Below are 23,078 nucleotides of genomic sequence, written 5' to 3'. Positions count from 1 at the left end.
CTGCACTGGAAGGTGGATTCTTAACCACTGGACTACCAGAGAAGTCCCAGAACCAGGATTTTTACTGAAAAAGATGAGGAGGAGAGGAAAGTAGAGGCTGGAGTATAGTATTACTTGTTTTGTTGATAGATAAATAAAAGGTACAGGCACTAATTGAAGGATTCATGGCCTCATCGGTAGTGACAAACTGGGGCTGGAGACAAACTGTCCTAACACCCAGCTCTTGCCACAATTTCTCATTTCCTCTGAGATGCTGCTAACTTGTAAAAGTCATGTCCAGACCTAGTGAATATCTTGGCCCTTAAGTATAACCAGAATATAGTTACTACCACACAGACAGGAAATAACTTACTCTTTTCAACTAAACAGTGAGACATGTGCTTTGACATTATTAGAAGTTGGAGTAATGTTCTTTTGTAACCTGAACCGTCTCATCATGGACCACAGAAAATTTGCGTTGCTGCTGGGTTCAACTTCCCGTTATGGCATCTTTCCATTGGCCATAGGGTAGAACATGGGCTTACTTACATTTATTACTATTAGATGGATTAGATTTCAGGCTAATGGTTAATTTTTTTTCAAGTCATTGTATTGAAATTTTTGTTATATCTCTATTTGCAATAAAGATAACCATAATTCCTGTTGGTTTTTTTATTTAAAAAGATATTTAAAAACATTATAGGTGCATACTTATCTTACCTGAGCAAGGAATAATTTGTATGGTTGTTTTGTGTACAGTAGGTCTATATTATTTTGTTCCATCTTTCCTAAATTTTCTTGAAATATATTCTATGGATATACCAAACCCTTTTGGAAATGCAGCTGAATTTGGTGGACTCGTTCGGTTATGGAGCAGCTGTGTAAATGTCCATATCCTTCGATAAAATTTTTCAGTAGAACATCTGTTTTTGTGACATTACAAATTTTTTGTTATTGTTCTTTTTTCAACCTTGTTCTTAGAGATAGTTATTCATGTAATCAATGGGTTTATAGCCATAGTTACAAGATATATATTGTATATATATCAGCAAACTGTCAATTTGTACTTAACTTTTGTTTTTTGAATGAAGTCATTAACTTCACTGGGCAAAGCATTCTACACAATAATTGAAGATTTTTAGAGAGTATGTTTAAAATAATTAAGGAAGCAACTTTACAGTTGCCTCAAGTATTGTAGTGAAGAGGGCAATGGCAACCCACTCCAGTACTCTTGCCTGGAAAATCCCATGGATGGAGGAGCCTGGTAGGCTGCAGTCCATGGGGTCGCTAAGAGTCAGACACGACTGAACAATTTCACTTTCACTTTTCACTTTTCTGCATTGGAGAAGGAAATGGCAACCCACTCCAGTGTTCTTGCCTGCAGAATCCCAGGGATGGGAGAGCCTAGTGGGCTGCTGTCTGTTGAGTCACACAGAGTCAGATATGACTGAAGCAACTTACCAGCAGCAGCAGCAAGTATCATAGAAGCATCAGGTGCATTTCTAGTGCTGATAGCTAATAGTAGATAAGTTTTTGTTTTTAGATCAGATTCCCAAGAATCTTGGAACAAGGTGTCAATAGAAACTTTGTGTTCATATAAAATATCTGCCCGATGGAGAATTTTACCTTATGGTAGGTGCTCCCAACCCATCTTAAATGGTCAGAACCTTTAAGAATGAAGGGTCATCATCAGGAGGTATATAGCAATCTCTGCTGCAACTTCTGATTCTGTGGTTCTATGATAACAGACAAAAAACCCAAATAATTAATTTCATATTATATGGGAATAATTTTGAAAATGTTAGTAAGCTCTAAAACACATGCTAGTAAATATTAATACTAAAACACAATGTTCTTGTCTGCTCTAACAGGCTGAAACTTTAGTTGCACCTGTTAGATTGCCTTCTTTTAAAAATTCTCTCCACTTCTCCATCTTTAATGGTTGCGTTCAGTTTCCACCCAGTTGTCTAAGATGTCAGCTCCTCCTCTCCAGTTTTGAGTGAAAAATGACTTCATTTGGCATGTGCCTGTGTGTGCCTGTGTGTGCTCAGTCGCTCAGTTGTGTCCAACTCTGCAACCCCATGGACTGTAGCCTGTCAGGCTCCTCTGTCCATGGGATTTCCCAGGCAAGAATACTGGAGTTGGTTGCCATTTCCTTCTCCAGGGCATCTTTCCTACCCAGGAATCAAACCTGCATCTCCTGTGGCTCCTGCATTGGCAGGCGGATTCTTTATCACTGTGCTACCTGGAAACCCAGGTGCCTTGCATATCCTTCATTCTGGTGAAAAGAAAAATGTGAAAAGATCCAGGGCTACCTTTGAACCTGGTGGAGCACCCCTGGCTATTAGTTGGAAGGTACATTGCACTGATTGTTGCTACACTGTATTTTTCCTTTGCTGGTTCAGTTGTATCATTTGGGGTGAAATTTAAAATATTTATTGCATTTTTTTTTATTCCTTTAGCTTTTGAGATCTATTGTTGCCTTCCAAAGAGAGGCTCTGTTTTAAAAATGTGTGATTTTATTATTCATAATCAAGACTAGATAAGGTCTGAACGGGGAGGGAAAGAGACTAGTATTTTACTGATAGATTTAGACTCATTGGTGGTGGGGCTTGTCACTGCAATAGGAAGGTGCATAAGAACCATGTCATCTGTTTCTTCTCTATTGCTTTCTACTCAGTGGCTGTTCGTATAAAATTGATTTATTAATGGACTTTTAAAAATGGAATTGCATATTTTATTTTTCTACTTTTGGTTGCACCAGGTCTTCACTGCTGCTCATGGCTTTTCTCAAGTTGCAGTGCACAGGCTTCTTATTGTGGTGGCGCACAGGCTCTGAAGCGCATGGGCTCAGCAGTTGTGGCATGCAGGCTTAGTTGCCTTGAGGCATGTAAAATCTTCACGGAGGGATCAAATCCATGTCCCCTGCTTTGGCAGGCAGAGTTTTATCCACTGTACCACCAGGGAAGTCCATTAATGGGTCTCTGAAGCCTAAATTCTCATTAACAGTAGGTTTGATATCCTTCAGAGATACTAAAAGATCATTAGATTACTAGGCTATGTTTTCTCTCATTAAAGTTACATTGAAGTTATTTTGTGGCTTTCATTACCTGTGGAAATATGCATGTCATTTGAAACAAAGAAGCACTTTAGGTTAAAAGAGAGCAGTAGGTAGCATACTGGTTACAATTTCCATCTCAACTGTCCCTGCTTTGCCCAAAGTTCTTATATTTTCTGGCTTAAGCTGTCTCATTCAGCAAACAAGTTAGTTAATTTTTGAATTTTAAATTTTCATTAATTTTTGAATTTTCTTCTAAGTATAAAATGTTCTGATCTCTTATTATCTTCACAAACACTTTGATGGATAGAGAAAAACAGTGTGTAATTGGGCGATCATTTATTCTCTGCATGCTGCACTTCCTTTCCTCTAGGTTTTTGTTCAAGTGGCCCCTTGTCAATGAGACCTTATCCAGTATACCCCATTTAAAAATGCATCTCCTCTCTCAGGACTCCTGATTTTCCTTGTTAGGCTGGACACTTTTCTCTGTGGTGCGTTTTATGTTCCAACACTCACTACAGTTTCCTTTGTTATTGGTGTATTTTTTAGTGTCTCTTTTCCTCACAGTAGACTGTCCACTCAGTGCAGGCAGGGTTTTTTGGTCAGCTCATTCACTGAATCTAGAATCTAGAACAGAGCCCAAACATAGGATATACTCAGTGTTTTCTATTAAATTAAATATATGTTTTAAAAATTATAGGTTTTTATGAGCTTTCTGAGGGTTATACCAAACATAAATAACACAAAAATGAATTTTAACTTAACCACTATTGAAATGATTGGAGGTTTAAAAACAATACAATAAAGGGCATCTACAAAAAATCCACAGCTAATATTATACTTAGTAGCTCTTAAGATCAGGAATAAGACCAGAATGTCTGCTCTTGGCACTTCTATTCATCACTGCACTGGGGATTCTAGCCAGAAAAGTTGGGTAAGGGAATGAAATGAAAGGTATTCAGATTTGAAAGAAAGATGTAAAACTATCTTTATTCATAGATTAGCCAGTCTTGTATAGAAAAGATCTTCGAGTACACTAAAAATTATTAGAACCAATAAATGAGTTTAGTGAGGTTGCAAGATAGAAGACTAATACAGAAATACTTCAGAGATATTGTGGGTTAGGATCTGCAGTTAAGCAAATATTGCAATAAAGCAAGCCATGCAAAGTTTTTTGTTTGTTTGTTTCTCAGTGCATATAAAAATTATATTTATAGTGTGAAAAAAAAAAAAGTCGCTCACTCCTGTCTGACTCTTTGCAACCCCATGGACTCCAGCCCCCCAGGCTCCTCTACCCATGGAATTCTCCAGGCAAGAATAATGGAGTGGGTTGCCATTCCCTTTTTCAAAGGATCTTCCCAACCCAGGGATCAAATCCAGGTCCTCCAGCATTGCAGGCAAATTCTTTACTGTCTGAGCCACCAGGGAAGCCTCTATTTACACTGTACTGGAGTGGAGTCTATTAAGGACTTCCTTGGTGGTTCAGATGGTAGAGAATCTGCCTTCAGTCAGGAGACTTGCAATAGGATTACATCTAAAAATAATATACATCCCTTAATTATTATTGCTAAAAATGCTAACCATCATCTGAGCCTTCAGCAAGTCATAATCTTTTTGCTGGTAGAGGGTTTGAAATGTTGGGAGAATTATCAAAATGTGATGTAGAGAGACACAAAGTGAACAAATACTGTTGAAAAATGGTGCTGATAAATTTATTTGACTCATGGTTGCCACAAACCTTCAATTTATAAAAAGTGCAATGCCTGCAAAGTGCAATAAAACAAGGTATGTCTGTGTGCAAACATCAGTTGTATTTCTATATACTAGCAGTGAACAAAAATGGAATTAAGGAAACAGTTGCATTTATACTAGCAATAAAGAATGAAATAATTAGATTTCATTAGATTTAACAAAAAGAGTTGCAAAACTTGTATTCTGACACCCACAACATATTCTTATATTCTGAAATCCACAAAATACCCATAAAAATTAAAGAAGACCTAAATAGATAGAAAGACATCTCATGTTCATGCATTAGAAAACAATGTTATTAGGATGGCCATACTCCCCCAATAAATTCAACACAATCCTCATCAAAATTCTCGGGGGCTTCTTTGAAAAAACTGACAAGGTGATCCTAAAATTCGTTTAGAAATGCAAGTGACCTAGAATAGCCAAAACAATCTTGACAAAGAACAAAGTCAGAGCACCTAGACTTCTTGGTTACAAAACTTAAGAAAAAGCAGATGGTTGGATGGCTTCACCAACTCAATGGACGTGAATCTGAGCAAACTCTGGGAGATAGTAATGGACAGAGGAGCCTGGTGTGTGGCAGTCCCTGGGGTCACAAAGAGTCAGACACGACTGAGCGACGGAACAACAGCAAATGCTGCACTGAGGCAGTGTAGTTAACTCCTTGTGTGGCAGATGATCACATTTTTAGTATTTATTTATAAAGCTTATGTCTTTGTGATTTTTGAACTAGATAATGTAACCAAAATTGAATTTTATCTAATTAAAAGAAAATTTTGGCCGTGCCCTGTGGCTTGCATGATATTAGTTCCTTGACTAGGGATTGAACCAGTTACTCAGCCGTGAAAGCACAGAGTTCTAACTACTGGACCACCAAGGAATTTCCAGATTTTATCAAAGTTAAACACCTTTCTATGTCAAAAACACCACCAAAAAAGTTAAAAAACAACCCACAGGATGGGAGAAGGTATTTGCAAAACATATATCTGATAAAGTAGTTGTGTCCCTCATATGTCTGTGTGCTTAGTCACTCAGTTGTGTCCGACTCTTTGTGACTCCATGGACTGTAGTCCTCCTGGCTCCTCTGTCCGTGGGGATTCTCCAGGCAAGAATAATGGAGTGAGTTGCCATGCCCTCCTCCAGGGGATCTTCTCAACTCAGGGATTGAACTCAGGTCTCCCCCATTGCAGGCCAACTCTTTACCGTCTGAGCCACCAGGGAAACTCATGAATACTGGAGTGGGTAGCCTATCCCTTCTCCAGGGGATCTTTCCAACCCAGGAATCTAACCGGGGTGCATTGCAAGCGGATTCTTTACCAGCTGAGCTACCAGGGAAGCCCTTACATAGAATTCTTAAAATTCAGTGATAAAAAGAAAAATAAGGCAGTTAAAAATGGACAAAGGTTCTGAATTGATATTTTTCCAAAGATGTACAAATGGCCACATGAACAGATGCTCAATCTTATTAGTTATCAGGGAAATACAAATCAAAATTGCAATGAGATACCACTTTGTACCCATCTGAATGTCTGTAATCAAATATTATTTGTGGAAATAAATGCTGGTGAAGATGTGGAGCAGTTGGAAACTCACACTGGCAGTAGGAAAGTCAAATGATGCAGCTGTTTAGGGAAGCAGTTTGGCACTTCCTCAAGCATTGAATTACTATGTGATCCAGAAATTTCATCTCTGGGCACACATCCAAGAGAAATGAAAACATATGTCCACATAAAAACTTGCACATGAATGTTCATAGCAACATTATGCGTAGTATCCCAAAATAGAAACAACTTCAAATGTCCATCAGCTGATGCATGGATAAATCAAATGGAGTTTCTTAGTACAAAGGATTATTATTTGGCCATAAATAAGAATGAAGTACTGACACATCCTATAGCATGCACAAACCTTGTAAGCATCATGCTAAGTGATAGAAGCCAGCCAGATGTATTTTATGACTCCATTTACATGAAGGGTCTAGAACAGGCAAATTTAGTGGTTGTCTAGGGCTGAGGAAGGGACGTGGGAGGAAATGAGCATGATGGCTAATGGGTTCAGGGTTTCTTTCTGGGGTCACGAACATGTTCTAAAAATGATTGTGGTTGCATGTCTCTGTGAATATACTAAAGAACATTGAATGGTACAGTTATTTAACTAGGTGAGTTGTATGGTATGTGAATTATAGCTCAATGAAGCTGTCAATATAACAGAAAGAATAAAAAGCAGAGCATTTAGATTACTGAGTTGACGATCTTTATTAAATGGCCTCTTTAGTCCTCTTTGGGCTTCCCTGGTGGCTCAGTGGTAAAGAATCTGCCTGTTAATGCAGGAGATGTGGGTTCCTTCCCTGGGTCAGGAAGATCCCCTGGAGAAGGAAATGGCAACCCCCCTCCAGTATTATTGCCTGGAAAATTCCATGGACAGAGGAGCTTGGTGGGCTCCAGTCCATGGGGTCGAAAAAGAGCCAGACATGACTTAGCAACTAAACAAAACTGGTCCTGCTCGTTCCTTTGCAGAATTAATGTGGTTTTTAATGAGCTAGATTTTCACTTGGCCGTTGTGTGGCAAAAAGCATTCTAACAAGTAGAAGTTTGTGTAGAAGTTTGTCTCAAAAATATTTTGGATAAATAGAGTTTGAAAAATCCGTTTACTTCTCCCAGGGGAAGGATATCTTTGCCAGGTTTTGTGGCTCAGCAATTCGTGGGTATAATAACCATCAACTCTCTTGACGGGAAGGCTGAAGGGCTTCTGGACTTGAACAACAATGAACAGGGGAGACGCTGAAAACTGCTGACAGAAAATGAACCTCACCCACAGGGCCTCCAGAGAGGGATTTGCATTTGGCACCGGCCCACATCTGTAGGCTTTGCTTCTCTAAACGGAAACTGAGTCTAGTAACTTAATACCGAGGTCTTCCTTTGAGGCTTCTTTTGATCACTGACAAAGTTCATAAGATCCTAGTCTCCTGTGAAATTGCCCTTACAGAATGTACACCCTTGTTTTGCAATAACTTGTTTAACGCTTTTGCTATTTCACCTGAAGCTTGCCAGTGAAAAACGGAAGTAAGCCCTCTGATGTTTTGCATTCCATCAAGTTATTTTTGCCCTCTGGTTTTATTGCCTGGATGCAGAAAACTCTCTTAGCTTTTTAAGCCATACAGGATGAAATATTTATTTGATTTGATTTTTGAATCCCTTTCACGACCCAGCGTGGCATTTCATTTTATATATTATTTCAGCCAGAGCTTTGCAGAAACCTGAAATGAAAAGTGGGCTTGTTTCTTCTATTGAATGTCCCTATTTATTACCTTTCCTTCAGTGCTCCCAAGACCTTGGATCCCCGAGATTGGGGTTCTCGTATTTCTCTCCAGCTTTATGGTATTTCCGAGTTGGCAGAATTGAAGAGAGTGTGATTGTGGTTGAAAGAGACCTATTTATCCCCGGTGGAGGCTGAGTATGAGCTTGGTTTGCTATCTCCATGCTGACGTGATGGGGGCTAAGTTTTCAGAGGTGTGCCATTCCTTGGTAAGCCTTTATTAATCATTTCAGCAAGGCCACGTGAGATTTCAGAGCATTCTCGGTTGGTGAGCTGCAGATGGTCCCATCTGAGCCCCACTGTGGCCATCACAGGTCCTTGACAGAGGAATCTGTGGCCTGAGAGCTCTGTTGCTGACGCCTGGAATGGAGACGGGCTGTCTGCAGCAACCCTGTTCGAGGCTTGCTGCCCTGCCAGGTTACCTTCTTCAGGAGAATTCCTACAAGAACTCCTATATCCTTTCTCTCCAGGTGCCAGTAGCTTTCATTGACACATGCTGTTCATGTCATCACACGTGGGCTGATTCTCCTAATCCAGTCGAACACCCTTTACAATGTGACTTGATGTTATGCTACGAAATAGTATGGATTGAAAGAAAGAGTTTGGTTTCTGTCTTAAAACAGCCACCGAATTATTAAAAAAAAAAGGCATTACTGATGAATTCTAGTGATGCAGCCTTGTTCATAGTTTGTGAAAGGATTTCTTTTCAATTAATTAATGGCTGCACTGGGTCCTTATTGCTGCACAGAGACTTTGTCTAGTTACGGCAAGCAGGGGCTATTTTCTAGGTGTGCTGCACAGGCTTCTTGCGTTGCGGTGGGTTCTCTTGTTGCAGAGCACAGGCTCTAGGTGTTTGGGCTTCAGTAGTTTTGACTCTGAGGCTCTAGAGTGTAGTGACGCATGGGCTTAGCTGCCCCGTGGCACGTGGGATCTTCCTGTAGCAGGGATTGAACCTATGTCCTCTGCATTGGCAGACAGGTTTTGGTTAAAAAACTGGGCCACCAGGGGCGTCCTGTGGAGGAATTTCTGAGATATTTTTCACAAGGATGATATTGAAATATACTAAAGCGAAAGTTATTTTGTGTTTTTTTTTGATACTTTGTGGGTATATGTGTAGCTTATGGCAATGTATACTTACTATGTGGTCTAGTCTCAGACCGTTTAAAATTTGCTAGCTTCAAGGCTTGAGCTTGAAAATTATTCTCATCTTCTTCCGTTTGACAATAATTGGTATTTATTTCCTATAAGAAAATATTTGCAAGGGAAAGTGGAAGCTTAAAAAACAGGTAAAATAATTAGGCTTGGTTGATAGGAAAACATTTATTTTGTATCATAAGATTAGAAACACAGTCTTTGGAAACATTAAATAAATATGACTTTTTTTACCCTGCTATGTCACTCACTGGATGCTTCCTTGCCTGTGATGTGGAAAGAATCTACTATATTCCTTCCAACCTAAGATGCCATTCATTGTAAGATGCTCCATGATTCTGAGTTACTATGAAAGACAAATGCTTCTATTAATAATTAGACTATGACTCATGAGGTGAGACTTCCCCTGTGGCTTAGCTGGTAAAGAACCCACCTGCCAAAGCGGAAGATACAAGAGATGTCGGTTTGATCCCTGGGTCAGGAGGATCCCCTGAAACAATGCACTCCAGTATTTTTGCCTGGAAAATTCCTTGGACAGAGGAGCCTGGTGGGCTACGGTCCCTGGGGTTGCAAAGAGTCAGACATGACTGAACAGACACGCACATGACACAAGGTAGAGATACTGTTGATTGTCAGATACATTCTGCTTTCAGAGCAACTCAAAATCCACACAGTTTTGAGAATTAGATGAAATTCTATCCAAAGAGTAGGTATCACAGTATCTGGCACATGGCCAACATCAGTATGTGTGTGTCTGTGTGTGTGGTGTGCATGTGTGCAGAAAGAGAAGTGAAAGAGGGAAAGAGAAAGAGAGAGTGAATGAGACTGAATCGTACTTCCTTCTTTTCTAGATCTCACCCCACTTTCTCCTCTGCCCCCCTCCCCGCCACTTCTCCAAAGACAACAGCAAAACCTGGAAACCATAATGGCTCATGGTGATATTTTGTAATGATTCATAGTCTTAGGTTTGCAAGCCACACACTTTTCAACTTATTTAAAGAAACTTTTAAGGTGCAAGACGCAAATTCTGAGGCTCTGTCTGTACTAACGATCCACTTCAGTGGGACAGTCTGCACCCTTGTGATCTCACCGTAGAAGAGGCTAGAGGGTTACTGACAGTCTGCACTCGTCACCTGTGGTGATTTGGCAGTTGAACTTTTGCTACAGACGCCCAGCTCAGAATTTTGTTAACAGTGAGATTTTCTCAGTCTAGATATTTTGTGCCTGCCAGCTTTAAACTGATTTTAGCAAGTTATTTTAGCTCCCAAATGAAATCTGAGATTTCCTGTTTGTAAAACAAGATGTGGCCTATTTCAAGGAATCACTGAAAACAAAAATGAGTGTCATTTGAAGACTTTTTGTAATAAATTAGAAATTACCAAATTATTCAACCTGTGCATTTTCCAGGCCTTGGAAATTGCTAGAAAGTTATGAAGATAAGCACAGGAACCTTTCAGTCTAGCAGAAAAGAGAGAATTAAACCCAACAGATGTTGGCAGGTCTTATCTTTAAGGTGAACACTGGGTCCTGTGAAAGCAAATTATGATTTTTCACAATAGCAATAGCATCACGATTGCAGTTCCCCGAACCTAAAGCATTCTTAAAAGTTTTTTTCAATTTGAAGTATAATTGCTTTACAATGTTGTGTTACTTTCTGCTGCACAACAAAGTGAATCAGTTATACATACATCCCCTCCTTCTCAAGCCTCCCTCCTGCCTCCCCCACCTCCCACCCCTCTAGGTCATCACAGAGCACTGAGCTGAGCTCCCTTTGCTCAGCTTCCCACTGTACACAGCAGCTCCCCACTAGCTATCTACTTTACGTATGGTCAGTGGTACTTCCCAATTTGTCCTGCCCTCTCTTTCCCACCCTGTGTCCCCATGTCCTTTCTCTAAGTCTGCGTCTCTATTCCTGTCCCATAAATAGGTTCGTCTGTACCGTTTTTCAAGATACTATATGATAAGTGGGTCATCTGATTTTGCCCTCCTCTCTTCTAATTCAAGATTTTCTTGTTCCAAATGATGCATAAGCTTAAACATATTTTATGTGTGTATTTGCAATACAGATAATGTCTACATGGTGACAAAAATTGGAGTGAAGACCAAAAATCCATCAGTAGCTTTAATATTTGGTAATTCCCTGAATATCATTTTCATAAAGACCTTTTGACTCCATCCAGGCACATTTTATAAGGGCAAGCAATATTGTGATCCAGAGTAAAGACTTGAAAATTGACTGTTATGGTATCATGCTGGAAATAAGAGAAAGGAAGCAGGATAATTCACATATCAATCTGCTTGGATAAATAAGTGGCTAAAAGATTTCCTACTGGAAAGCAGTAGAATGTGCACAGACCTTTTATGAACCAAGCAGGGCCCTCTGGTCACTACTTTGCAGTGGTTAGATCTTTAGATTCAGATCTATAAACACAGTGGGGCTTCCCAGGTGGCGCTAGTGGAAAAGAACCCTCCTCCCAAAGCAGGAGATATAAGAGACTCAGGTTTGATCCTTGGGTCAGGAAGATCTCCTGGAGGAGGGCATGGCAACCTACTCCAGTTTTCTTGCCTCGAGGATCCCATGGTCAGAGGAGCCTGAAAGGCTACAGTCCATCGGGTCGCAAAGAGTCGGACATGAGTGCAATGAGTTAGCATGCACACACACACACATATACATGCACATATACACACTAGGCTTTGCAGGTGGTGCTAGTGGTAAAGAATTTGCCTGCCAATGCAGGAGACACAAAGAGGACATGACTGAGTACACACACATTTACCCACAGTAGCTCAAAAGCTAACAGAGGTTTATGTGTTTAAGAGAACAGAGTAGCTAAATATCAAGCAAAGGTTTATATATAAAAGAACACATACAGGTTTATGTTAGACCATAATGAGTTTTAAGTTTAAATTCAGTCCTATAGATTGAATAGCATATGGAAATTTGCCCGGTTATAATTCCAATATGTTTATTAGTGCAAATGTTAAGTTCATTAATAGTAGGCAGATAATAATAATGATGTATCTTCTCTGGTGGCTCTAAGGTAAAGGATCCCCCTGCAATGAAGGAGATGCAGCAGGCGTCTGGGGTTCAATTCCTAGGTTGGGAAGATCTCCAGGAGAAGGATGTGGCAACCCACTGTAGTATTCTTGCCTGGAGAATCCCCATGGACAGAGGCGCCTGGTTGGCTACAGTCCATGGAGTCACAAAGAGTTGGACACAACTTAGCGACTAAACAACAACAACAGCAATAATGATGGAATTGTGTCAATTGCTGACATTTATTAGGTGTACACTATGGATCAGACACTGTTTCAAACACTTGCTATGGTAATCCTAACAACCTACCAAGAAGAGACTATTCTTACCCACATTTTCCAGACAAGGAAAATCCAAGATCCTGAATATTCAGAAACTTGCCAAAGGGCAGACAGCTTGTAGGTGGCAGAACTGAGATCTGAACTTGGATCTTCATGGCCCACACTCTCACCTGGAATTGTCTCTGATATTTGGGATTGCATTGGCCTCCACCCTCTTGCACCTGTGCCTTGGACTGGGCCCCTGGCTTGGTCCAGGCTTTCCCATCATTCCCCGCTGCTCTGTCCTCCCTCTACCCATCCGCTGATGCCTTTCCCCCACCTTGTAGCCCCGCCCTCCCTGCATCTTGACCCCTAGAGGGCTCGAGGAGCAGAAATTCGAGGGTGACAGAAACGTCTGGGAGTGGCTGGAGGAGGGGCTGGATCAGAAGCAGAGGCTCAGAGGTGGGAGGCGTAAGGAAGGGCGCTTGGGTCTGTGGACACAGGGAAGGTCAGGAAAGCACCAGCTAGTGAGGAGAATCTGAGCTGAGGGCTAGCGGCAGGAGGGCCGCTTCTTCCTGGAGAGTCCATCTTCTATACTCATTTCCCTCTCCCCTTTCAAAGGCAGTGGTGAAGTTGGGGAGGCTTAGGTGGCAGCAAGGTGGTGGATGGAGAGCCTGACTCTCAGCCCCTCAGTGCTTTGTGCGTCCCACAGGCTTGCCCCAAACCACTAAAGCTGGGTTGCAGGGAGCCAGGGACTTGGAGAAGGGTCCCTGAGAAGGCTCTATTGTTCCCCTCATCCTCCACCCCACCCCTCAAATAGCACGAAATTGTCCCTACTCATTCCATTTGCCTAAAATGCCAACACCAAGATATTTGGGTCCCTTACTCAAGCTGGAGCTCTGAGCGTTGTTCACATTTGCCCAAATGCATGGTCAGAATCTTTCCATTTTGGTAGTTCAGTGAGATTTAGAGAATGGGGACATTAGAAGGAAATTTTAATAGATCTTCACTGTGTTTGATGAGACCTCATACTGGCTAATGACAAAGTTTCTGTTTTAAAGAACTGATTACTAAAAAACACCCCCGAATACTAATTAGGATGCACAGGCAAACAAATTATACTGCTTTTAAATTATGCAGCTCAGTTGGTAAAGAATCTGCCTGCAATGCAGGAGACTTGGGTTTGATCCCTGGGTTGGGAAGATCCCCTGGAGAAGGGAAAGGCTACCCACTCTAGTATTCTGGCCTAGAGAATTCCATGGACTGTATAAATGGCTATCATGGGGAGGCCTTACAAATAGCTGTGAAAAGAAGAGAAGTGAAAAGCAAAGGAGAAAAGGAAAGATATAAGCATCTGAATGCAGAGTTCCAAACAATAGCAAGAAGAGATAAGAAAGCCTTCCTCAGTGATCAACGCAAAGAAATAGAGGAAAACAACAGAATGGGAAAGACTAGAGATCTCTTCAAGAAAATTAGAGATACCAAGGGAACATTTCATGCAAAGATGGGCTCGATAAAGGACAGAAATGGTATGGACCTAACAGAAGCAGAAGATATTAAGAAGAGGTGGCAAGAATACACAGAAGAACTGTACAAAAAAGATCTTCATGACCAAGATAATCATGATGGTGTGATCACTCACCTAGAGCCAGACATTCTGGAATGTGAAGTCAAGTGGGCCTTAGAAAGCCTCACTACAAACAAAGCTAGTGGAGGTGATGGCATTCCAGTTGAGCTGTTTCAAATCCTGAAAGATGATGCTGTGAAAGTGCTGCACTCAATATGCCAGCAAATTTGGAAAACTCAGCAGTGGCCACAGGACTGGAAAAGGTCAGTTTTCAATCCAATTCCAAAGAAAGGCAATGCCAAAGAATGCTCAAACTACCGCACAATTGCACTCATCTCACACGCTAGTAAAGTAATGCTCAAAATTCTCCAAGCCAGGCTTCAGCAGTACATGAACTGTGAACTTCCAGATGTTCAAGCTGGTTTTAGAAAAGGCAGAGAAACCAGAGATCAAATTGCCAACATCTGCTGGATCATGGAAAAAGCAAGAGAGTTCCAGAAAAACATCTATTTCTGCTTTATTGACTATGCCAAAGCCGTTGACAGTGTGGATCACAATAAACTGTGGAAAATTCTGAGAGAGATGGGAATACCAGACCACCTGACCTGCCTGTTGAGAAACCTATATGCAGGTCAGGAAGCAACAGTTAGAAGTGGACATGGAACAACAGACTGGTTCCAAATAGGAAAAGGAATACGTCAAGGCTGTATATTGTCACCCTGTTTATTTAACTTATATGCAGAGTACATCATGAGAAATGCTGGGCTGGAGGAAGCACAAGCTGGAATCAAGATTGCCGGGAGAAATATCAATAAACTCAGATATGCAGATGACACCACCCTTATGGCAGAAAGTGAAGAGGAGCTAAAAAGCCTCTTGATGAAAGTGAAAGAGGAGAGTGAAAAAGTTGGCTTAAAGCTCAACATTCAGAAAACGAAGATCATGGCATCTTGTCCCATCACTTCATGGGAAATAGATGGGGAAACAGTAGAAACAGTGTCAGACTCTATTTTGAGGGGCTCCAAAATCACTGCAGATGGTGATTGCAGCCATGAAATTAAAAGTCGCTTACTCCTTGGAAGGAAAGTTATGACCAACCTAGACACCGTATTGAAAAGCAGAGACATTACTTTGCCAACAAAGGTCCATCCAGTCAAGGCTATGGTTTTTCCAGTGGTCATGTATGGATGTGAGAGTTGGACTGTGAAGAAAGGTGAGCGCCGAAGAATTGATGCCTTTGAACTGTGGTGTTGGAGAAGACTCTTGAGAGTCCCTTGGAGTGCAAGGAGATCCAACCAGTCCATTCTAAAGGAGATCAGTCCTGGGTGTTCACTGGAAGGACTGATGCTGCAGCTGAAACTCCAATACTTTGGCCACCTCATGCGAAGAGTTGACTCACTGGAAAAGACTCTGATGCTGGGAGGAATTCAGGGCAGGAGAAGAAAGGGACGACAGAGGATGAGATGGCTGGATGGCATCACCTACTCAATGGACATGAGTTTAGTGATCTCTGGGAGTTGGTGATGGACAGGGAGGCCTGGCGTGCTGCAATTCATGGGGTCGCAAAGAGTTGGACATTTCAGAGCAATTGAACTGAACTGATAGTCAGTCCATGGGGTCACAAAATGTCAGACACGACTGAGTGACTTTCACTTTAAATTATGACTCAGCTGTTAGTATGGGGATTTGTTTTGTTGCTATCCTGGGGTCTAGCACGGTATCTATAAAGATAAACATTGCTCAGCTAAAATGGTAATTTTATTAATGGACAGATGCACTCCAAAGGTAAAGCTTTTTGTTCCTGTAGATGTAATTTTTACTGTTCTTTAATAAGGAGCAAAGTTTGTTGAGCAACTCAGAGCTCTAGTCAGGTTACTTACAAGATTCCAGGTACCGCTGGTTCTGAGCAGCAGCTGTGGTGATGTACAGGATGGGCTGTGCTGGGAGGCAGAAACCTCGGTTTCCATCTGTCTCTTCTTCCCCTGTGTGTGCACTGTTGGGCCAGTCACTTCCTCATCTGCAAATCAGCCATTATTAGTTTTATAAAGTCAGGACTGTGGTGAGGATTACAAGATGAACACGATTTTTGTTTTCCTGCCAACCTATGCGAAGCTCAGACTTTAGATTAATCTACTACTACTCCACCCCACCCCCCCAAAGCATGAACATCGATGCAGCTGCAGACTTCTGAAATATAGTATCACTTGGACCCACAGTATTCTCCACTTGCAAAGCCAAGTACATATTCTTATTTAGCCCACTCTTTCCCACAGTGGTTATTCCAACCTTTGGCTATATTTAAAAGTTCCATTGGAGAAGGAAATGGCAACCCACTCCAGTGTTCTTGCCTGGAGAATCCCAGGGACGGTGGAGCCTGATGGGCTGCCGTCTATGGGGTCGCACAGAGTCGGACACGATTGACGCGACTTAGCAGCAGCAGCAGGAATAATTTAGGAGAAGGCAGTGGCACCCCATTCCAGTGCTGTTGCCTGGAAAATCCCATGGACGGAGGAGCCTGGTGGGCTACAGTCCATGGGGTCGCGAAGAGTCTGACATGACTGAGCGACTTCACTTTCACTTTTCACTTTCATGCATTGGAGAAGGAAATGGCAACCCATTCCAGTGTTTTTGCCTGGAGAATCCCAGGGATGGGGGAGCCTGGTGGCTACCATCTATGGGGTCCCACAGAGTCGGACACAACTGAACCGACTTAGCAGTAGCAGCAGCAGCAAAGTTCTCCGTAGCTCTTCCCAATATATGTATGTTTGTATAGATAAAGAATCTATAAAGCTGACTCACTGAAAAAGACCCTGATGATCCTGGGAAAGATTGAAGGCTGGAAGAGAAGGGGACAACAGAGGGCGAGATGATTGGATGGCATCACCGATTCAATGGATGTGAGTTTGAGCAAACTCCTGGAGATGGTGAAGGACAGGGAAGCCTGGCGTGTTGCAGTCCTTGGGATCGCAGAGATCAGGCATGACTGAGGAACTGAACAACAACATCATAAAGAATCTACACATATTATCAATTCTTTTTATTAAAAAAATTCTTTTTTCAGTATTTATTTATTTGGCTGCACCAGGTCTTGGTTGCCGCATTTGGGATCTAGTTCCCTGACCAGGGATTGAACCTGGGCCCCCTGCATTGGGAGTGCAGAGTCTTAGCCTCCAGGGAAGTTTCTGTTATCAATTCTTGAGGGGGAAAATAACATAAAAAAAAGATGGAGTGAACTATGCCAGAATGTAAGCTGTGGGGTTTCAGTCCTTTATATTTCTGTATGTTGTTTTATTATAACATGTGTTGTATGATGTTTCCAAAATAACAACAGCACCAGAAAAACTACTTTTTGAGGAGCTATCACCCACCCACTGATGTATCGCCTACCCTCACCCTTCCCAAATGTGATTCCAAGCTTAGTTGCAGGTGTGTCTTTTTCCCAAGGGCTAATCTGATCATTTGTGCTTTTAATTCTATATTTTCCTTCTCACAGACCTTGTCTTAGCATTAGATAACCTTTTCCCTCCCTGTTCAATCTTCCATTTCTTTTTTTAAAAATTTATTTATTTTAATTGGAGGCTAATTACTTTACAATATTGTATTGGTTTTGCCATACAATTCAACATGAATCCGCCATGGGTGTACACGTGTCCCCTATCCTGAACCCACCTCCCACCTTCCTCCCCGTACCATCCCTCTGGGTCATCCCAGTGCACCAGCCCCAAGCATCCTGTATCCTGCATCGAACCTAGACTGGTGATTCGTTTCTTATATGATATTATACATGGTTCAGTGATTCTCCCAAATCATCCCACCCTCTCCCTCTCCTACAGAGTCCAAAAGACTGTTCTATATATCTATGTCTCTTTTGCTGTCTCGCATACAGGGTTATCATTACCATCTTTCTAAATTCCATATATATGCGTTAGTATACTGTATTGGTGTTTTTCTTTCTGGCTTACTTCACTCTGTATAATCGGCTCCAGTCTTTTTAATCTCTTTGTGAGCGTATAACTATGCTTAAGTCCCCTGCATGTGTAAACAAACAAGCGAAATTCCCCAAGCCCCAGCTCTGCCTTGTTCTTCAGCTACTCTTTGTGACCCCATAGACTAGCAGCATACCAGGCTTCCCTGTCCTTTGCCATCTCCTGAAGCTTGCTTAAACTCGGGTCCACTGAGTTGGTGATGTCATCCAACCATCTCATCCTCTGTGGCCCTCTTGTCCTCCTGCCCTCAATCTTTCTCAGCATCAGTGTCTTTTCCAATGAGTTGGCTGTTTGCATCAGGTGACCAAATTATTGGAGCTTCAGCTTCAGCATCAGTCCTTGCAATGAATATTCAGGGCCTCACTAACTCTAAACCCATGCCCCTTTTCCCTTTAGAGTCTGAATTCTACAAAGATTTGAATTCCAGTCTTTAAATCCTCATGACTGAAAGTTTAACCCATTGCAGCCTGGCTTCTGCCTTCACGGCGCCCTTAAAATTGCTCTTAATGAGATCTCCTTTTAGGCTTCGTCTTCCTCTGCTCCTTCGACTTTATTCAGTCAGTAGAACAGAGGAAGATGCTCTTTTTGGGACATCCCATAAATGCCATGGATTCTGCTGCCAGTTCTAAATGCCCTGGACCGGCTCTTCCTGGGCTCCCAGCACAGGGACCACTGTGTGAGGTGTTTCTCCCTGCTTGTCCCTGGGCCCATCACACTTGGCATGTCTACCATGGGGCTTTTAAGCTGCGCTCCTCCATGCCTTTTCTCCTTGTATTCTGGATCCTTGCCACATTCTGTGTGTCCCCGCTCCCTCTGCAGCTTGTGATTGTCAGTGTGGGTCCTCACCGTGGCTAACGTGGACCTTAGCAGTTTGCTCCTGACCAAGTGTCTGATGTTGACTGCATCTTCCAGCAGCAGTGATCTTTGTTACACACACCTCCCACCCTCTCTAACCCTGGCTCAGAATTCCTCGGTGGCTTCCCGTTGCCTAGAGATACACCCTGAGCTCCTCTCCATGATCCTTCATTGTCTCGCTTGGCTTTACCCATGTGGGCTTGGTCTCTTGCCCAGGCCCTGCCTCGCCCCAGTAGCTTACATTCCACAGTCCCATAACTTGAACTCTGAATCCACAATTCTGCTCTGAGGTGGCAACCCACTCCAGTGTTCTTGCCTGGAAAATCCCATGGGCGGAGGAGCCTGGTAGGCTGCAGTCCATGGGGTTGCTAAGAGTCGGACACGACTGAGAGACTTCACTTTCGCTTTTCACTTTCATGCATTGGAGAAGGAGGTGGCAACCCACTCCAGTGTTCTTGCCTGGAGAATCCCAGGGACGGGGGAGCCTGGTGGGCTGCTGTCTCTGGGGTCGCACAGAGTCGGACACGACTGAAGCGACTTAGCAGCAGCAGCAGCAGCATGCCCCTTTGCACATATTTCCTTAGCATATTCTCTTTGTGCTGGCACATTGGGCAGATTCTGTCTCATCTGCTGGGTGTCAGCTCAAATACTGTCACTTCTGTGAAGTCCTCCCTGCTTTCTCCCAGGAAAGACTCAGGTGCTTCTTCCCCTGTTTTCTCCCTGCCCTTGGTATAATTATCTTGTGCCTGCTTGCCCTCACTTGCTTTAGTCGTGTCCAGATCTTTTGCAGGCGTGTGGACTGTAGCCCGCCAGGCTCTCTGTCCATGGGATTCTCCAGGCAAGAATACTGGAGTGGGTTACCAGGCTATCATACTTTAATTTGCTTTGTTTGTTTCTTTTTTAGATTATAAGTTTCATGGGGCAAACAATATAACTAATTTTTTAGTTTTTTTTTAAACTGTGAAATCTAATGGACCCAGAAATGCTTTAATCAAACCTTAAATAACTTATATGTGGAGTCTAAAATATGATACAGGGAGTTCCCTGGCAGTCCAGTGATTAGGGTTTTGTCCTCCCACTGCAGGGAGCATGAGTTCAGTCCCTGGTCTGGGGAGTAAGTTCCTGCATGCTGCCTGGTGCAGCCAAAAAAAAAATATGAATCAAATGAGCTTATGTACAAAACAGAAAGAGACTCACAGACACAGCAAACAGATTTATGGCTACCAAAGGGTAAAGAGTTGAAGAGAGATAGATGAAGAGGTTGGGATTAACATACATGCACTAGTGTATATAAAGTAGATAAACAACAAGATCCTACTATGTAGCATAGGGGGAACCATATTAAAAATCCTGTAATAAACCATGATGGGAAAGAATATGAAAAAGAACCTATATATCTATATCTCTCCATGAACTGTAGCCTACCAGGTTCCTCTTTCCAAGGGATTTTTCAGGCAAGAATACTGCAGTGGGTTGCCATTTCCTTCTCCATCTCTATATACACATGTAACTGAATTACATTGCTCTAGCCTTGAAATTATCATGTTGTGAATTGACTATCCTTCAAAAAAACCCCTTAGATATAATGAATAATCATAAAGTGAACCCTTGTGCAACGACTACCCAGGTCATGGGAAGGAGCATCTTCAGTTCTCCAGGAGCTCCTGTATCCATTCTGGATCCCATCCATCCCCCTACCATCTTGGCTGTTAGGGCAGTTTTTACTTCCTGGCTTCTCTTCATAGTTGTGCTTCCTGTATATTCATTTCTAAACCAACATTTCGTTTTACCTGTTTTTGAACTTTTTATACAAATACAGGTAGGCTTTGTTTTTTGTTGTGTTTTACTTCATTGCAATGGTATGTAATTATATGCCTTAATTTTTATTATTGTCAAGCAGCATTTCAGTACATGAACTTACTCCATGCAGTGTATTTGTTAATGGACGTTTGGCTTATTCCCAGTTTGGTGCTCAGATGTCTTGTAAACTTCTTTTGGTCCCTGTGTGCATGAGTTTCTTCAGGGAATAGGTCTAGGAATGGACTTGCCTGTCACAGGGTGTGTGCATCTTCACCAGATAATGCCAAACTGTCTTGCAAAGTATCTGTCAAAATTTATATCCCACCAGCCATGCAGAACATGCCCATTGCTCTGTATCTTATCCCTATATATGGTATTGTCAGACTTTTCAATTTTTACCAATATGGTTAACATGGCATATTCTTTCATTGTGGCTTTAATTCGTATTTCCCTCTGAGAAAGAGGATGAGCATCTTTATATCTTAATGGGTCAGCAGAATTTCCTTCTTAGTGAAGAGCCATTTAAGTTTTGCTCACTTGCTTGCCTTTCTTTTTATGTCTTTGTTAAGTTTTGCACATTCTAGATATAATTCTTTGTGGAAAGTAAACTGTACTATAAAATCACAAACATTGAAGATTTATTGATTACAGTATTTAAAAAAATTCTTTGCCTTAGCACTAATAAGTAAGTAGAAACAGAATACTCAGAAAACAAAATTGTGTACATTACTTCAAATTAATTCTGTGCTTCCCTTCTTCTCTCCAGGCGTCATCATTGTCCCTAGTGCCGGTGTTGGCATTGTCCTGGGAGGCTACATTATAAAAAAATTGAAGCTTGGTGCAAGAGAATCTGCGAAACTAGCAATGATCTGCAGTGGTGTGTCTTTACTGTGCTTTTCAACCCTGTTTATTGTTGGATGTGAAAGTATCAATCTAGGGGGCATAAACATCCCCTACACGACAGGGTAAGTGTCTTGGAAGAGCCGTCTCCTCTCATACTGGTTGTGAGTCACTTGCAAAACCCAGCGCTGCTTGGATCCCCGGGTCCACCTTGTGCGCTTCCTTTGCACAGGGCTCACTGTGTCTCTGTCTCTGTCCTGGCAGTGCTGCACCCTCGATGGGCAGAGACCACGGTCTCTCAGTTATGTGTGTCTGTTTGGACCCTGGGCATATCTCCCATTGCATTTGGATCACAGTCCATGAGGAAGAAAGGCTTGTTGACTTAATGAAAACTGTTCTTTTTCTTTAATGTAAAGATTTGAATAGGTAATACATTCACATAATTTCAAAACAAAGTTCAATGAAAATACAATGTACCTCAAGTCCTCTATCCCACTTCTCCCCAAAGACAAACCAGGGAGCCACTTTAATTCATTTCTTGTGTATCATTTCAAGGATATTCCTTATACAAGAAAGTGTGAATGTGTCTTTTCAGTGTTCCCTGATTTATATCCAAAAAGTAGCACCCTATACATACTTTTCTGGGCTTAATTTTTTTTAATGTAACAATATAGGTTGGAGATCTTTCTGTGTGAGTAGTCATGTTGATGATGGTCAATGCATAGCTAACCCTTATGTTAACACTGTTGCATGTCAGGCATTCTTCTAACTGCTTTCTGTATATTAACTCATCTATCCTCACCAGCGGCACTAATTAGGTAGATACTGTTATCATCCTGATTTTACAGATGGCAAAACCGAGGTATGCACATCTGTTCAGGCTGCAGTAAGTGAACACCATAGATTAGGTGACTTAGAAACAAGAGGAACTTATTTCTCACAGTTCCAGAGCTGGGAAGTCCAAGATCAAGGTGCTAGTAGATTCCATGTCTTGTGAGGGCCTGCTTCTTGGATCATCAATGGCTGTCTTTTGCTGTGTCCTCACATGGTGGAGGGGGTGAGGCTTCTCCTGAGGGTCCTTTTTATAAGGCTCTTACTAATTCCACTCGTAAGAGCCCCACCCTCATGACTGAATCACCTCCCAAAGATCTCAACTCTAAATACCATCAACCTGGAGCATTAATTTTCAACACATGTGTTTTTCAGGGACCCAAACATTTGGTCTATTGACCAAATGATCACAGGCAAGGATTACACAAGAAACATGTATAAAGCTCTCAGGTCTTCTGGCACAGAATAAGTGCTCAGAGATAAGTTAGCTATGGTTATTAGTCATCACTAATACATTAAGAATAATTTCCATCAAATTATTTTTACTACAATTGGCAAACATAAATAGAATTTTTAAAATTTGTTAAGAAAAACCCATCAGTCTCCTGATTAACCCTGCTTCCCAGGGATGATAATTTAAAATTCT

The 23,078-nt window shown here is 41.8% G+C and overlaps 1 protein-coding gene across 3 annotated transcripts in view; it reads left to right on the top strand.

Annotated features, from left to right (window-relative positions):
• Nucleotides 1-23,078, top strand: part of SLCO5A1 (solute carrier organic anion transporter family member 5A1) — a 144,529-nt gene that overhangs the window by 95,674 nt on the left and 25,777 nt on the right. For all 3 annotated transcript variants that reach the window (XM_068983974.1, XM_068983973.1, XM_068983975.1), the window contains one exon: nucleotides 21,528-21,726. In XM_068983974.1, coding sequence (XP_068840075.1) covers nucleotides 21,528-21,726 — 199 coding nt within the window. The remainder of the gene's footprint in view (nucleotides 1-21,527; nucleotides 21,727-23,078) is intronic.

The sequence above is a fragment of the Capricornis sumatraensis genome, chromosome 11 (genome assembly GCF_032405125.1).
Source record: "Capricornis sumatraensis isolate serow.1 chromosome 11, serow.2, whole genome shotgun sequence".
Classification (NCBI taxonomy): Eukaryota; Metazoa; Chordata; class Mammalia; order Artiodactyla; family Bovidae; genus Capricornis; species Capricornis sumatraensis.
Note: the sequence above shows the minus strand (reverse complement) of the source record. Positions and strands in the feature narration are given on the sequence as shown.